This window comes from Oncorhynchus kisutch, linkage group LG17 (assembly GCF_002021735.2).
Source record: "Oncorhynchus kisutch isolate 150728-3 linkage group LG17, Okis_V2, whole genome shotgun sequence".
Taxonomy (NCBI): domain Eukaryota; kingdom Metazoa; phylum Chordata; class Actinopteri; order Salmoniformes; family Salmonidae; genus Oncorhynchus; species Oncorhynchus kisutch.
In genome coordinates this window covers 59,238,485-59,256,427 of record NC_034190.2, presented here as the reverse complement: position 1 = coordinate 59,256,427, position 17,943 = coordinate 59,238,485, and the positions used below count along the sequence as shown (strand labels likewise).

The following is a 17,943-nucleotide window of genomic DNA, read 5'->3' as shown; positions in this document are numbered from 1 at the left end:
GAGGTGTATACTTTTGTTTCAAGACTACCAAGAAACACTGTGTGACCCTGATTTAACCCAATGCAGTAAAAGGTTCATTAAAACTACAAAACCTACCTGGGTCCTCCCCTCTTGTATGCCATGTCTGTGTATGTTGAATAAACTGCCAGTGAAATCGTCCACTTTGATAGTGCTGTTAAAATAAATTGGCTACAATCCCTCTATTGCACTAGTCTTTTCTGCTTGGTCATACAGCTCTCTGTATAACCGGGTTAGAACGTTCTCCAGCCTGGCTGATCTTGTCCACCAGTCGGTTGTAGTGCGTTTGTACTGCTAGAGGCTGGTGGAAGGTATCCTTGGGCACCGGCGAGGGGAAAAGTGTGAACGGTGCATAGGTCACCACCTGAACCCAGACAAAATTAACAGCAGCTCTGATGACTATTTGTTCAATTTAGATAAAAATGGACACATTCAAAATAGTATGTATGCCGGCAAACAGACAAAGTTCTAGACATGTGATAGTCTCAACTGTTATTGTGTAGCATGCTAGTGTGGTGAAAGCTAAACGGTAAATGCTTAGTGAGCTAATTCGGTCCTGAGATGCAAAGGTGACCCAGGGGCAATATCTAGATCAGGGCTCGCCAACTGTGTTCCCGGAGAGCTACCTTCCTGTATGTTTTCGCTCCAGCCCCAGTTGTAACTCACCTGGTTCAACTTATCAACCAACTAATTATTAGAATCAGGTGTGCTAGATTAAGGTTGGCGTGAAAACCTGCAGGATGGTAGCTCTCCAGGAACAGGGTTGGAGAGCCCTGATCTGGATGGACACTTGCATTTTGTCCGGTAATTCAAACAAAAAAGCCGTCAACCCACCACTTTTTTTTGGTAAACAGCTGAGGGACAGCGCTGGAGAAATACAACCACCCTCAAAAAAATTCAAGGACTGACCATCCATGAGATCAAAATGATATAGCCATGTTAATACAGTGTGTTTACAAATATATTGTTTACAAATAATGGCATAAAGCAAGCATATATTTAGGGATCTGATGGGGTGAGTGAGACATTAAAAATATATCATTTTAGAATCAATGGTTATATTTAATTAATTCCAAAAACAACTGTACCAATCCCAGATTCCCATTCTATCCTAAGAATTTAATTGTAGTCGAAAACATGATTTCCATGTGTTTTATATACACTGAATTTACTAAACATTAGGAACACCTTCCTAACGTTCTTTTGCAGTTCTTAACACAAACCGGTGCACCTATTGTACTACCATACCCTGTTCAAAAGCTCAATCTTTTGTTTTGCTATTCACCCTCTGAATGGCACTCACACAATCCATGTCTCAAGGCTTAAACCTCCTTCAATAATTAACCGGTCTACACCCCTTTGATCTATACTGATTGAATTGGATTTAACAGGGGACATCAATAAGGGATCATAGCTTTCATCTGGATAGTCTATGTCATGGGAAACACAGGTCTTCTTTAGTATACTCAGTGCATTTTCACACTATGATGTTGGAATAACACTGAAATTTTAAAATATTATAATGCCTTTGCGGCGTAAGAGCTGTTTGAAAATGTATGTAGTTTTGGCCTGTCTGATGACATCATCAAGCAAGAAATTAGTTAATAGACCAAAAAAAGAGAGAGGGTTCCAAACCTCCCTGCTAATAACAGCTAGTTTTCCCCTCCCCAATCAGACCACTCCCAGACAGCCAGAGCGAAATGTTTGAGATTTTCTTTTTTTACCACTTTAGTTGAAAACAATCACAGTAAGGTACTTAATTGAAATTATTTGACACTGAGATATACATTTTTTTTAAAACAGCTACACTGGACCATTAAGTCTAGATTTAAAAAAATTACATTTACACATCCGTGCTACCAAGACAGAATAGATTCCCACTAACTCAATCAGACAACATTCCTCTCATGGCTAAGCACACCAGCATAGGTCCAATGGCTGACCTGCTACTTCTCAACTCGACGGGACAGTGGTGGAGAAGGTGGAACATTTTTAGTTCCTCGGCGTACACATCACGGACAAACTGAAAATGGTCCACCCACACAGAGTGTGGTGAAGGCGGCGCAGCAGCGCCTCTTCAACCTCAGGAGGCTGAAGAAATGTGGCTTGTCACCAAAAACACTCACAAACTTTTACAGATGCACAAATCGAGAGCATCCTGTCGGGCTGTATCACTGCCTGGTACGGCAACTGCTCCGCCCACAAGGACACTTACACCACCCGATGTCACAGGAAGGCCAAAAATATAATCAAGGACAACCACCCGAGCCACTGCCTGTTCACCCCGCTATCATCCAGAAGGCGAGGTCAGTACAGGTGCATCAAAGCAGGGACCGAGAGACTGAAAAACAGCTTCTATCTCAAGGCCATCAGGCTGTTAAACAGCCATCACTAACATTGAGTGGCTGCTGCCAACATACTGACTCAAATCTCTAGCCACTTTAATAATTAAAAATGGAATGTAATAAATGTATCACTAGTCACTTTAAACAATGTCACTTTATGTTTACATACCCTACATTACTCATCTCATATGTATATACTGTACTCTATACCATCTACTGCATCTTGCCTATGCCGTTCGGCCATCACTCATCCATATATTTATATGTACATATTCTTGTTCATTCCTTTGTTGTTGTGAAATTGTTAGATTACTTGTTAGATATTACTGCATGGTTGGAACTAGAAGTACAAGCATTCCGCTACACTCGCATTAACATCTGCTAACCATGTGTATGTGACCAATCAAATTAGATTTGATTAGATCGTATTATGTACTTGCCTAGTTTTATTAAAGGTTAAATATATTTATTTTTTATATAAAAAAAAAGATCTTTCTATAGTAGGGGATGCACTCTTTCCCTCAGATGAGTTGGGGGTCTCTTTAGTCCTTATCAAGACTCTGATAAGATTTTGAAGGGCAAAGTCTTTAGCTTCTTCCACTAAGTCCTTATGAAGTTCAGTGTTCAGCAACACCTCCTCTGGAACCCCACTCGGACTGGTAGCCATTGCAGTTCACCTGTGTTCAAGATGTTAGTGGGATGGCTGAGCTGCAAAATTTGACTCAATTGTACATAAAAGCACCAAATTTGGCACAGGGGTAGATGTACCCTGAAAAGATTTAGATCTGGACCACTCAACTGTGTTAAAGTGTATGAGCTGGGGGAAAGTGAAATGTTATTCTAGAGTATTATCTGTGACTGTTTTGTTCTTTGTATCCCCTCGTTTGAATTATGAAAAAAATGTCATTTTACATTTCAGTCATTTAGCAGACGCTCTTATCCAGAGCTAGTTACAGTAATGAGTGCATACATGTTCATATTTGTTCGTACTGGTCCCCCATGGGAATCAAACCTGGCACTACCAACAGAGCCACACCGGACCACCATAGCAGTTCTATTAATTATTATAGATTTTTTTTAAATGATCTAGGTACATAAAGTATAGTCTGTAGGCAACACATGAACACCAATCCATTTTTCCCGAAGTAAAGATATTCTCTTAATGGCAGATGTGTTATATAATCCTCAGTGAATGGTTGAGCAAGCCATTGAATCCATGGTAGACACTAATCATTTTAGGTGCTCTTAAGGTTTCGGTCTATGAATACCGTAGCTCTGCCATACAATTAATCCAAGCAGCAGTTTGACTAGTTTACTGTTTGTCATGACATCCAAGTGTTTGAGAATGCAAAATGATGATGAACCTGGGCCATAACCCTTATAGCTTAGGTAATAATATATGCCATTTAGAAAACGCTTTTATCCTTGGCAACTTAGTCATGTGTGCATGCATTTTACATACGGGTGGTCCTGGGACTCTAACCTACTGTACTGGTGTTGCAATCGCCATACTTTACCAACTGAGGCACAGTAAGTAACACCCCCATGAATATGCAAATCACATACATTATTTTCCCATGTCCCATCTGGTGTTCATAAAATGGAACTGAATTGTATCTGTCAGATACCTTTATCCATCTGTCGAATGCCAATATAGAAACCCACTGCATCAAATCCCATCTGTATATCATGAATGCATATTAAAATAAATACAAAAAAACAAAAGTCTGAAAGTAATAAAACAATTTATTACTATTATTCCCATAAACAATCTTAATACTATTATTTACTCTAGGGATATTACCTCACAATGGTTCTCTTCTTTCCCGATTAAAACAGTTTCTCCAATTCAACATCTGGAATACTACAGTTTTTGGTGTGAAATAATCAGAGTTCTGTATTTTCAGTTTCCATTCATTTCTTGGCTGTTTAAGTCTACCGAGCAGTGATAGAAATGTATTGCGCCAGTAAGACTTCATAGTGTCCGCACACAGCTATTCTTCGTCCATCAGGCTCATTCCTGATCTGCACAAGCTCTAAGAGCACACATTTGATTCTACAGTAAAAGTATCAAATAAACATCTAAAATAGATGGGGAGCAGCAATTTTCTCTGCAGTCAAAGAAGAGCACTTGTGTGTTTAACTTTTCTTACTTCCATCTTTCTGTGCAGTTTCACTATTAATGTGACAGAGGGCAGTGTCGGTCAGACGAGGAGTGGATTGTCTAGCACTGCCACTCCAGCAGCCACACCGCCATCAGAGTGTTCATCACTTTTGGTCCTCAGCAGATGTCCAGCACACTCATTCAGCACCATGTCTTGCCCATGCCTATGTGGATACAGAAATCATGACACACACAACCATTCAGAGAGGAGACAAAATGCATCTTCATTACTCTGCAGGAGTACATTGTTATCACCACATCTTGACGCAATAGTTTTCAGTGGGCCAAAATGTAAACCACTTCCAATTACAGTATACTTCATTTCAACTCACATATACAATTTCTATGAAGTTGTCAAGACAGGAATGTATACAGAAGGGTCTTTTTGACTGTACCTGACGTAGGCCCCAAATACACCCAGCTCACTTAGGCAGGTGCTGAGTTTGAGTGGCGTCCCCAGTCTCAGGAGATAGTTGTGTACAGGGCGGGGCTGAACCTTGTCCATCAGAATATAGGCCATCCTCTCTGTGCTCTGCTTCACACCCTCCAGTACCTGACAGATCTCAGCTCCATAGAGGTTGTTGCCTACAGGAGTAGAGAAAATCTACACTTTAGCAGACAGGCCACAGCATGATAAGGTTAGAGGTCAGGGTCACGAGAGATGTGAAGTAAAGAGCTGAGGTCCTCTTACCCCCACCTTCCCTCTGTGGCTTCAGGACAAACTGGTCTGGTTTTGCCAAAGCCATAGCCACAGTCTTGTCACCTTCTGGTCCCTGTTAATAAGATTGAATAAGAAAGTTGAAGCAGAAAAGCAAACTGCTAGGAAAGGCTTTATAAAGAAAGAGATATGTACGCAAACATTATCAAGAGTCCAAAGAGCCCGGTTTTGTTCTCTTACCATGTCTAGAGTATACAGCCCAGCAAAGGTTGCCCGGATCTGGTCCACAACGTCAGGTTCACCAGGAAAGAACCTCTCCAGAACACCCGGTCTGGCCAGTTCCTGTTGGACCTTCTTAGTGCCAGCCAGGTGGGTACTGATATCTGGACATTTCACAGCCATAGAGCGCTCCATCATGAGACGAGCCTCCCAGTTCTACAAAAAAAAATCATACACATTGTCATGATAATAAGTGATTGCATCAGTTTCAAGATGACACAACCACAGCAAAACTCTGAGAACGTGAAGAAAAAAATGAAGATGATTGTGTTCAAACCTGTTCTGTGTAGTTCTGTGGCATGTACCCATTGCGGAAATACACAATAGCAACCTCCCGTCCATCTCTGCAACAAAATATGTTTTATTTTTTAATTGAAACAATGAGCATGGCATTACATTGAAAGTAAGGCAATGTTTGACAGTCTTTATCAGTAACAGATGTTACAAAATCAAAACATTAGTATATGTTGAGCACGCAAATGACCGTAATAAACTTTTCCGTTTAAAGTAACACTTACACAAACAGCCTCTTATCCTGATCAAGGAATCCAGTCTTAGCTACATCTTCAAACTGTCTTCGTATAACAGGAATATTTCTGAAAACAAGCAGAACTATTTTATGTCGCGCCATTTTGATATACCAATGGTAGTCAACTACATTTATCTACCTGGCTACAAAAGTGGCAGTAAGAGGCTCCATCACAGCATCATCAACAGGATAAAAAAAAAAATCGGATGATTGCGTCAGAGTTGATTATCTCTTCTTTACCTTACCTCTTCCATAGCTCATTCTCCACATATCGATGGTCGAAGATGTTTCTTTGGAGCTCTTCAACCAGATACAAGACTACTGCCCTTTAATGACAGAATTACCCATATTAAAAGCTCAGCAGTGGTATCTACTTTGTGTTCTGTTACTGACATAGACAACCAACAAAACGTCCTAGTTTTACGTATCCTCTTTTTTTCTTTGTACAAACTGACAGATCTCAAATGCATCACACATCTGAATCCTAACCAAGAAACCCACCTTTCTGAGCCATAGAGTTCCCAGGCCTTAGCTAAGCCCTTTGCCAGACCTGCAGAAGGGTTATTGTCTAGGATACGCTTGCTATCCTCCAACCGACCAGCCACCTTCAGGATGTGTCTATTGATGCAGACAGACAGGGTCATTCACAGGGCATTCAATTTTTTACAACTTTGTCTTCAAACCAAACATACTTCTCCAATTCCCTTTCCCATCGTCCTGTATCTTTTACAGCAGGAGAATAAAAACCTTCAGCAGGGAAAACCAGCAGTATTGTTGTGGTTCACATACCGGTGGACGTTTGGCGTGTGTGAGGCAAGACCACCAAAACTGGCAGCAATGGTATTGATCTCGATCTGCTTCAGGGAGGCACTCCCATCTCCATTCTGGTCCAGCATGTAGTCTGAGCGATTCAGACCCAAAACTATGGACTGGAAATGTACAATGAATAAATGAGCAAGGTCTTTGACCTCCACCTAAATGTATTTGATTATTGCAACTTGAAATGCATTCCAACATAGCATCTGATATTGCTCAGCCTTCAACACTATAGTACCCTCCAAGCTCATCATTAAGCTCAGGGCCCTGAGTCTGAACCCCACCCTGTGCAACTGGGTCCTGGACTTCACTGACCCTCAACACAGGGGGCACCACAAGGGTGCGTGCTCAGCCCCCTCGTGTACTCCCTGTTCACCCATGAGTGCACCTGTACTCCCTGTTCACCCATATGAGTGCATGGCCACGCACACCTCCAACTCAATCATCAAGTTTGCAGTTGACAACAGTAGTAGGCCTGATTACCAACAACGACGAGACAGACTACAGGGAGGAGGTGAGGGCCCTGGCAGAGTGGTGCCAGGAACATAACTTCTCCCTCAACAAAACAAAGGATCTGATTATGGACTTCACGAAACAGAAGAGGGAGCACGCCACTATCCACATCGACGAGAATGCAGTGGAGAAGGTGGAAAGATTCAAGTTCCTTGGCGTACACATCACTGACAATCTGAAATGGTCCACACAGTGTGGCGAAGGTGGCGCAACAGCGCCTCTTCAACCTCAGGAAGCTGATGAAATTTGGCCCCTACGACCCTCACAAGCTTTTACAGATGCACAATTGAGAGCAGCTTGTTGGGCTGCATCACCACCTGGTACGGCAACTGCACCACCCGCAACCGGGCTCTCCAGAGGGTGGTGTGGTCTGCCCAACACATAACCGGTGGCACACTGCCTGACCTCCAGGACACCTACAGCACCCAATGTGACAGGAAGGCCAAAAAGACAAAAAGATCATCAAGGACATTAACCACCCGAGCCAAGGTCTGTTCACCCCGCTATCATCCAGAAGGCAAGGTCAGTAGACGTGCATCAAAGCTGGGACCGAGAGACTGAAAAACAGCTTCTGTCTCAAGGCCATCAGACTGTTAAACAGCCGTCACTAACACAGAGAGGCTGCTGCCTACATACAGACTCAAAAGCATTGGCCACTTTAATAATGTTTACATATCATCTATTACTCATCTCCTATGTATATACTGTATTTTATACCATCTACTGCATCTTGCCTATGCCGCTCAGCCATCGCTCATCCATATATGTATATGTACATATTCTTATTCCATCCCTTTAGATGTGTGTATTAGGTAGTCGTTTTAGAATCGTTAGATATTACTGCACTGTCGGAACTAGAAGCACAAGCATTTCACTACACTCGCAATAACATCTGCTAACCATGTGTATGACCAATAAAATCTGATCTCATGTACATACTATATTCTATTCTACTGTATTTTAGTCACTGCCACTCATCCTAATATTTATATATATTTTTATTCCATAATTTTACTTTTAGATGTGTGTATTGTTAGATATTACTGCACTGATGGAGCTAGGAACACAATAATTTTGCAACACCTGCAAAAAATGTGTGTGACCAATAACATTTGATTTGTTCGAAAGCAATAATACCCTACCTGGGTCTTGCCTTCCTGTAAAACATGTCTGTATATATTGAACAACCTCCCAGTGAAATCATCCACTTTGATGGTGGTGGATAGAGCCTCCTCCAGGAAGCTTGAGTCCTGGCTGATCTTGTCCACCAGTCGGTTGTAGTGCGTTTGTACTGCTAGAGCCTGGTGGAAGGTATCCTTGGGCACTGGCGAGGGGAAAAGTGTGAACGGTGCATAGGTCACCACCTGAAACCAAACACACAATAAGGGTGCCTTTGTAAATTCCCCATGGCAATCTACACTGATGTGAGAGTGGCAGAGTGCAGAATAATTGAGGAGTTTGCGAAAGCCCTAAACTCTTGTTATGGCAGATATGTAAACATCGGCAAAGAAACTGAATTCAATTGTTGCCAGTAACCCAGTTAGTCACCAACGCTCTAGATAACATGAAAACAGCCTAACCAGCTCTGCTAGGGCAAGTAAAATGTTCAAAGTGAGGTGTTAAAGCTTCTTCCAGACACAAAATAGCAAGCTTATATTATTTTGGATGATATAGCGATACTTTGACTCCAAGTTTCGATTTGCTAGGTAGCGTTAGCATGCGCTAAATCGGCTGTACTTTTGCCAAAACTATGGAATTTAAAAAAAATAGTGAGTCAATATGTTTTCAGCACTTATTTCTACGACTGATCAAAAACTCTGCTGCAGATATAGTGAGCAATGTTTGGAACACCAAATTGCTATAAAATCACAGTATCAATTCAGAAAACATATATAATCATGAGAATAGCCATATACAGTACCAGTCAAAAGTTAGGACACACCTACTCATTCAAGGGTTTTTATTTTCATTATTTTCTACATTGTAGAGTAATAGTGAAGACATCAAAACTATGAAATAACACGTGTAGTAACCAAGAAAGTGTTAAACAAAATATATTTTATATTTGAGATTCTTCAAAGTAGCCACCATTTGCCTTGACAGTTTGCATACTCTTGGCATTCTCTTAACCAGCATTACCTGGAATGATTTTCCAGTCTTCCACATATGCTGAGCACTTGTTGGCTGCATTTCCTTCACTAGTCATCCCAAACTCTCTCAATTGGGTTGAGGTCGGGTGATTGTGGAGGCCAGGTCATCTGATGCAGCACTCCATCACTCTCCTTCTTGGTCAAATAGCCCTTACACAGCCTGGAGGTGTGCTTGGTCATTGTCCTGTTGAAAAACAATAGTCCCACTGAGCACAAACCAGATGGGATGGCTTATTGCTGCAGTGGTAGCCATTCTAAATAAATCACAGACAGTGTCACCAGCAAAGCACCCCCACACTACCTCCTCTATGCTTTACGGTGGGAACCACACATGCGCATATCATCTGTTCACCTACTCTAAGTCTCACAAAGACACGCACATTTGGACTCCGAGAAAAAGACAGATTTCCACCAGTATAAATGTCCATTACTTGTGTTTCTTGGCCCAAGCAAGTCTTTTCTTCTTATTGGTGTCCTTTAGTAGTGGTTTCTTTGAAGCAATTCGACCATGAATGCCTGATTCACGCAGTCTCATCTGAACAGTTGATGTTGAGATGTGTCTGTTACATGAAGCATTTATTTGGGCTGTAATTTCTGAGGCTGGTAACTCTAATGAACTTATCCTCTGCAGCAGAGGTAACTCTGGGTCTTTCTTTCCTGTGGCGGTCCTCATGAGAGCCAGTTTCATCATAGCGCTTCATGGTTTTTGCGACTGCACTTGAAGGAACTTTCAAAGTTCAGATTTTCCGTATTGACTGACCATGTCTTAACGGACTGTCATTTCTCTTTGCTTATTTGAGCTGTTCTTGCCATAATAAGGACTTGGTCTTTTACCAAATAGGGTTATCTTCTGTATACCACCCATACCTTGTCACAACACGAATGATTGGCTCAAACGCATTAAGGAAAGAAATTCCACAAATTAACTTTTAATGCACACCTGTTAATTGAAATGCATTCCTCATGAAGCTGGTTGAGAGAATGTCAAGAGTGTGCAAACTATTTCATAGTTTTGATGTCTTCACTATTATTCTACAATGTAGATAAAAGTAAAAATAACAAAAAAAACCTGGAATGAGTAGGTGTGTGTCCAAACTTTGTTTAATAACATTTTGTTAAAAAGTAACCTTTATTTAACTCGGCAAATCAGTTAAGAACAAATTCTTATTTACAATGACGACCTAAACCGGTCAAACCCGGACGGCGCAGGGCCAATTGTGCGCCACCCTATGGGACTCCCGATCACAGCCGGTAGTGATACTGCCTGGATTTGAACCAGGGTGTCTGTAGTGACACCTCTAGCAGTGCCTTACACCGCTGCGCCACTCGGGAGCCCTATATATCATGATCGTGAGGTACCTGGAAAGTCCCAGCCCCAGTGCTAGATTGCCACCGAGGTCAGAACGCTAGGATCAACCCTAATCCTCGGCGCGCTCTGAACGCTCCGAATTTACAACAGGACAATCTGACAACACCCTGAATTTACAAACGACCAGAGCGCAACCTAGAATCAATTTACAAACTTGATGTTATTGGGATTTCTCTGATTATCACAACAGATTGACATGTACAATGTACAGGTAAGCAATTGAATTGCATTAACTGTCTTGGCATTCTGTTCTCTGAACATTTAAGATGGTAGATTAGATACTTGGTATAGTGAAAAATAAACAGAAAAACATGTAACATGACCACTGAGACAGAATATATTCCCACAGGGGCGCAACTTTGGTTTTAGAAGTGGAGGTTACCAGTCAGATAACCACTCCAAACAGCCTACCCGACCACTCGGAGGTGTCTGCATGTTCCTAAAGCACAAAACTGGGGAGAGGGCGGGTACAAAAATGCAACGTCATGCATATCCTCCCCCCCGCCCGCGGTGAAAGTTGCGCCCCTGGATTTCCACAAATCCAGTCCTACAACATAGGCTCAAAAGAGAGAATTCCTGGCATGGCTGGGCATTACAAACTCCCTTTTTTGAACAGTTTAGCTCCAATGGCTGCCCAGTTTCTCCTTCTCCCACTTCTCCTTTGAATTAAATTAACCAAAACAGGTGATTTTCGCCATCTTATAGTAGAGAATTCTATAGTCATATCAAACAACAGGTCAGTGTGTCTAAACGGTTTGGCCAAATCAAGCAGAATAAGGTTTACCTCTGATGAGTTGGGTGTCTCTTTAGTCCGCATCAACACTCCGTTTAGAAGGGCTGAGTCTTTTGCCACATCCACTAAGTCCTTTATAAGATCATTATCCATCAACACATCCTCTGGTATCCCTTTGGCAGCCATTGCAGTTCACCTGTGCAAGGTGAGACCAACATAACGTATTTGCATTGTAACCATGACAAAGCAGATTATTGATTTAACCTTTATTTAGACAGGGATTCCCATTGAGATTAGCCTCGACCGCAACTGGATTCTGACGGGACATTGGGCTGATACAGAGCTGTAACGTTACATACTAAAGTTAGCAAGACACTGTAGCTAGCTAGTTAAGTTAACGTTAGCTACCAGCAGCATCCACATACACTTTGGCTTGCTATCAACCTAAATGCACCACCACATTTTAAATGACAAACCTGTCCTTCTATACGCCGATTATGCTCAGATGATGTGCTCTGGAATGGCAACCCCAGATGTTTTTCCCTTCAAGAATGAACACCACAGATAAACATGGACTTGGGGGCGTTCTCTTCAAAACTCACTACCGTGAAAACATATTCTTCTGTGGGTTTTATATGGCAGTTGGCAACCAACTTTAAGGTACATTACCGCCACCAACTGGACTGGAGTGTGGACCAGCGATAGCTAAGGTCAAAATCCTGCCCAATGTTTTCGTCTCCTTAATGCAGGACCGACAGACAAGTTCCTTACTTTTTCCCCCTTCCACTTGCCTCTTCAATTTTGCGGTAATGCTGCAATTATTTGGTTGTAATTGTGGGTAGAGCAAACATTTCCATATATTTTTGTTAGCTGCATGTGTGACATAACTCCACCAGTCCTATTTTATGATATAATTTACAAAGATTTTTGTGATAAATAATGTTTAAAAAAAAAAATCAATTTAGTATATTTGAGTTGAACCACAATATTTGTTGTATTATTTGTTCTGTCTTTTCTGGTGGATTTAACTGAAATTGCAACCAACTTTCTATGGTTTGTTTTCGAAATAGCAATATTTTGGATAATAACATTAATGCTAATAAAATTATTTTAAAAATAAAATAGAAAAATAAAATAAAAAGTACAATAATTCCAACTAACCCTACACTCATTAAAAACCCACTACCCCAGTCCACTACTTTGACCATATCTGCTCCTGTACCATGCCAACAGCCTGGGAGGGCAGGACACCACAACTCAACACACCCTGTAACTCTTCTGTAGTCAAATCCCGTATACCCAAATACAAATACAATCTCTGCAGTTGCCACCCCAACTTACACTACAGTTCAAAAGTTTGGAGTCACTTAAAAATGTCCCTGTTTTTGAAAGAAAATCACTTTTTTTGTACATTAAAATAACATCAAATTGATCAGAAATACAGTGTAGACATTGTTAATGTTGTATATGACTATTGTAGCTGGAAACGGCAGATTTTTTATGGAATATCTACATAGGCGTAGAGGCCCATTATCAGCAACCATCACTCCTGTGTTCCAATGGCACGTTGTGTTAGCTAATCCAAGTTTATCATTTTAAAAGGCTAATTGCTAACTAGAAAACCCTTTTTTCAATTATGTTAGCACAGCTGAAAACTGTTGTGCTGATAAAGAAGCAATAAAACTGGCCTTCTTTAGACTAGTTGAGTATCTGGAGCATCAGCATTTGTGGTTTCGATTACAGGCTCAAAATGGCCAGCACTTTATGAAACTCGTCAGTCTATTCTTGTTCCGAGAAATAAAGGCTATTCCATGCGAGAAATTGCCAAGAAACTGGAGATCTCGCACAACGCTGTGTACTACTCCCTTCACAGAACAGCGCAAAATGGCCCTAACCAAAATAGAAAGAGGAGTGGGAGGCCCCGGTGCACAACTGAGCAAGAGGTCAAGTACATTAGAGTGTCTAGTTTGAGAAACAGATGCCTCACAAGTCCTCAATTGGCAGCTTCATTAAATAGTACCCGCAAAACACCAGTCTTGGTGTTGCAAGAGGAAATCCAGACTGAGTTGGCGTGCCGAGAGGACACCCTCTCCTTGGACGTACTTATTGTGATGGCCATCCGTCTGGATAACCTTCTGTGGGAGCGTTGGTACACCATCCCCTCTCTCCCTCCTTCATTAACCAATCTGAGTCAGAGCCTGAAACCATGTTGGTATGGGCCCACCCAAATCCCCACGGCTGAGTGACACCGTCAGAGACAGCTGGCGCTCTGTCCCTATTATGGACAGGAGGGGCACAAGCTTCTGCAGTGTCTGATATGTCCCAAACCGGGGTCCACAAGAGCAGAGGGATGGTCCCGTGATCATCCGTTTCCTGGGTATTCGACATCCTCATTTTCTGTCAAACCCTTTCTAGTATCCATATCACTAGCTGGCTGTATCTGCTGCTCTAGTGGAATTCGGTGCCGCAGGGAATTTCATTGACCAGGCCCTTGCCTCCTCACTGAACATCCCCTCACATCTGCTCTCCACTCCATTTCCGGTTCAAGTGTTGGATGGTCGACCACTGGGATCCGGGAATGTCACACACATCACAGCATCACTCACCCTCACTGTGGGACCTATGCACCAGGAAAGCTTTCCCTTCCTCATCATCACTGCACCCACGCACATAGTCATCCTCAGCATCCCGTGGCTTCAACGTCATAACCACACCATCTCCTGGTTAAGAATGAGAACCACCGTCTGGGCACCAGGATACCGGAGGACCTGATTTCCCTCACATTGTGGTTCCACATCTGTTGAGAGTACAGGTAGCGCCCACCAGCCTCCAGCCTATCCCTCCCTTATCATTGCCCCCCATGTTTTGGGATGTAGATGTGGACATCTGCCTTGCTCTGGAGAGGGAACCCACTCCCTCTACCTGCCCTCCTGAATGCATGTTGACCAGTGCGCACACATCCCTCACCACTGGACACCCAGGTATCACTCACACTATTCACTCCATCTCTGAGAAATACTGGTGGCCCACCTTGTCAGAGGACGTGGCTCACTATATCAACTCATGTTCAGTATGTGTCCAAACAAAATCCCCCCGGCACGCTCCAGCAGGGAAGCTCGTTCCCCTTCCAATGCCTCAGCGTCCCTGGTCTCATCTGTCCATTGACTTTGTGACCAATCTCCCCTCCTCTGATGGTTTCACCACCAGAATGGTGGTTGTGGACAAATTTTCCAAGTCATGCCGGTTTATTCCTCTCTCTAGTCTCCTTACCTCTCTCAAGGTCGCTGAGGCACTGTTCCAGCAGGTCGTCTGGCACTATGACCTTCCGAGGACATCGTCTCCGACCGTGGCACACAATTCACGTCACAGGTATGGAGGGCTTTCATGGAGAAACTGGGGGTCACGATCAGCCTCACTTCCAGGTACCAGCCTCACTACCAGGTACCGGCCTCATTCCAACCGGCAGGTTGGAGAGGATGAACCGGGAGCTGGGGAGGTTCCTGAGGAGTCACTGCCCGGACCGGCAAGGGGAGACAACTTCAACCGGGCTTACTCCCTTCCAGTGTGTCTTGGGTTATCAGCCAGTCCTGGCTCTGTGGACTCCGAGCCAGACCGAAGCCCCTGTGGTGGATGAATGGTTCCGGCACGCAGAAGAAGTTTGGAGTGATGCTCACATGAAGCTCCAGCGTGCTGTCCGTCGTCATAAGGAGCAGGCGGATCGCCACCGCAGTGAGGCGCCCGTGTTCCTTCCTGGTGATCGCATCTGTCTCTCCATCAGGAACCTCCCACTCTGCCTGCCCTGCAAGAAGCTGAGTCCCTGGTTTGCCGGGCCGTTCAAGGTCCTCCGGAAGGTCAACGAGGTGACTTATAGGTTACAGCTTCCACTAACTACCGCTAACTTCCAGCGTCGTCCTCCGGCTGGAGCTACACGTCGGGGGGGGGGGGGGGGGGGTACTGTCATGTCTACTCCCACTGCCCCTCTCCGGCGCTCGACATCGCCTACTTAGAGACAATAACGCCTGACGGGAAATGACAACAGAGCGCTATATATAGGGGGAATAATCAGGAAGTGATAAGGTCCAGGTGTGCCTAATGATGAGGCGCAGGTATGCATAATAAAGGGTTGCCAGGTGTGTGTGTGTAAGTAGACAGGCAATGTTCTCATGTCCAGACGCTTCTCTTGTTTTTCTATTATTACGTGTTCATTTATATTAAACTCTCCAACTGCACCTGCTTCCTAACGCCCCGCATCTCCATTACAGATATAAGGTACGGCAGAAGATTATGCTAGAGGGCTTAATAAACAAAAAGGTTGCAACCTTGCTTACTACTGTTTCTCACTTTAGTTTTGGTGACACTTGAGTACAACTTTAGGCTACAGAATATGACTTTCTCTTTCCCTGTTTGAGGGTTTTTAAAATGTTGAGACAAGGTTAAGTAGTCTCAGAGATAACGGAATTTGATTGCATCACAATTAAATGGAAATCTCTGGATAATTACATGATTCCTAACAATTTATCATGGGAAACAGAGGGACATTTTGGGGGAAATGAATACACAGTTTTGTAGCTGACGAATGAGCTTCTCCCCGACAAGCTGCTTAGCGTCTGACCACCCTGTGTCCTGTTAAGTGGTATGTAGCGCTGTAATCTGTGCAGTGACAGAGGACTGCTGTAGCAAATGGCAGCTCAAGTGTCTTGCCCAACACCAGATATTCTTATGTCTCCTTGCAATGTGTCATGCCCATCACAACGGGCAAACCGCCCAGGCTCAACTCACGCTAGCTCTTATATGGCCTTTCTACATCCGTGAGAGCAAAGGAAAGGTAGAAAGGAAACCGAATGATGTTATGTTTCCGTTTCAAAAACATGATCCTCTCAGACAGTCTGGTTTTGTGCCACGTGCACATATTCTACATGTCTACCACACCATCATGGTGCTAAATTATAATTGACATTTGGCTTTAAAAGTTTCTGCATCATGTTTCCAATGTCCTTGGTGACCCCATCCTAGGCTTGATGCCCAACACATGACAAAGTGACAAATGTTTTTTGGGTTTAGTGTGCATTTCACTGTTTTAAATGTTAATGTTGAATGTATGTGTGCATACATACACGCATGTGTGTGTCGGTGTGTGTGCGTCCATCTGCATTTGTATGAGTGTGTATGCACATGTGACAACTGCCGTGATAGACAGGTGCTAGTCTGTCTCATGGGGCCTTGAGCCGCAGAAAGGCTATCACATACTCCCAGCATTCCCTGGTGCTTTAATGTGGAGCCTCACTGGAATGCTGTTCATTGTTAACAGAGATTTCAAATGTAAAGATTGCAGGAAGGCGCACTGCCATGGATAGCCACACAGAGCCACTGTGTTCCATGTCTCTTAATCTATAGGCCATCGGAAGAATTTTGATAAGATGACACATTTTCAGTTTATTATGGGACTCTGTATTGAAGGAAAATCACAGGGTAACAAATATCATGCACATCATCACAGTGCTTTTGTATACATACTAAGAAGGTATTCACAGTTACCCACAAACCTTTTTCTGCCGGTTTTGTGGTAATTGACCATTTTTATTATCCGAAAGTCTAACAAAAATGTTCAATGACTTGTGCAAGAGAAGTCTATGCCAAACAAACCACTCACCTGTCTCCGCACCAAACAACTTACCTGGGATAAAACAATTCACTCAGACACTTGCTACAGATTTCCATTTATATTTTATATGAAGCAAGGACCCAGTGGCTAGGTTAGAGAAATACAAACTAATGAAATGTAATCATTGTTTTGTCCTTGTATTAATAGGTACATTTCCTTCTGTTTGTTTTAGCCGCTGTTGACCCAAGGCCTTGTTAACCCTGCCTGTCCTGCCTGGGCTTACTGTGTGGCAGCAGAAGGATTGAATGGGGAATAGCTCTGGTATTCTGTAGTCTGAGTTTTAAAAAAAAGTTTGTAATGTTTATGTGAGCGTGTGTCTATTGTTCTGGACTGGGCGTCACGGGTGGGTGGTGGGGGGGGGGGGGGGCATGCCGCTGTCACAGCATGCTCCAAAATAGAAGGACAGCTGTGGTTGCCCATATTAGAGAGGGAGAGTGGCTGGCTGGCTGGCTGGCTGGCTGGCTGGCTGGGAGGAGCAGTCATGGGAGGCAGGCAGTGGGGATCTGAGGCCAGGACTCAGCACACCCTAATCTTAGATAGGCCGGCCCCTGGCTGGAGCTTTAGGAATAATGCCATTGGAATGGTACAGTATCTCCACCAGCCGAGTCATGAAAAGACTGATTAGCTCATGTTATTGCTGCCTCTGAGAGAGTTGGTGATGTTGTGGGGGTAGTGACAGTGGGAGATTAAGACCAGGAATGGAAGGT

General features: G+C 43.3%; 1 protein-coding gene across 1 annotated transcript; it reads right to left on the bottom strand.

Moving 5' to 3' along the window:
- Positions 1-4,091: 4,091 nt before the first annotated feature.
- gss (glutathione synthetase) lies at positions 4,092-12,206 on the bottom strand. Its single transcript, XM_020506359.2, has 12 exons — positions 12,051-12,206; positions 11,626-11,770; positions 8,465-8,686; positions 6,783-6,922; positions 6,495-6,611; positions 6,239-6,319; positions 5,983-6,060; positions 5,742-5,808; positions 5,426-5,620; positions 5,219-5,300; positions 4,923-5,112; positions 4,092-4,691 (listed from the first exon to the last, which is right to left on the bottom strand). The coding sequence occupies exons 2-12, from the start codon at positions 11,758-11,760 to the stop codon at positions 4,568-4,570; spliced, it is 1,431 nt and encodes a 476-aa protein (XP_020361948.1). The 5' UTR covers positions 11,761-11,770; positions 12,051-12,206; the 3' UTR covers positions 4,092-4,567.
- Between the last annotated feature and the right edge of the window lie 5,737 nt (positions 12,207-17,943).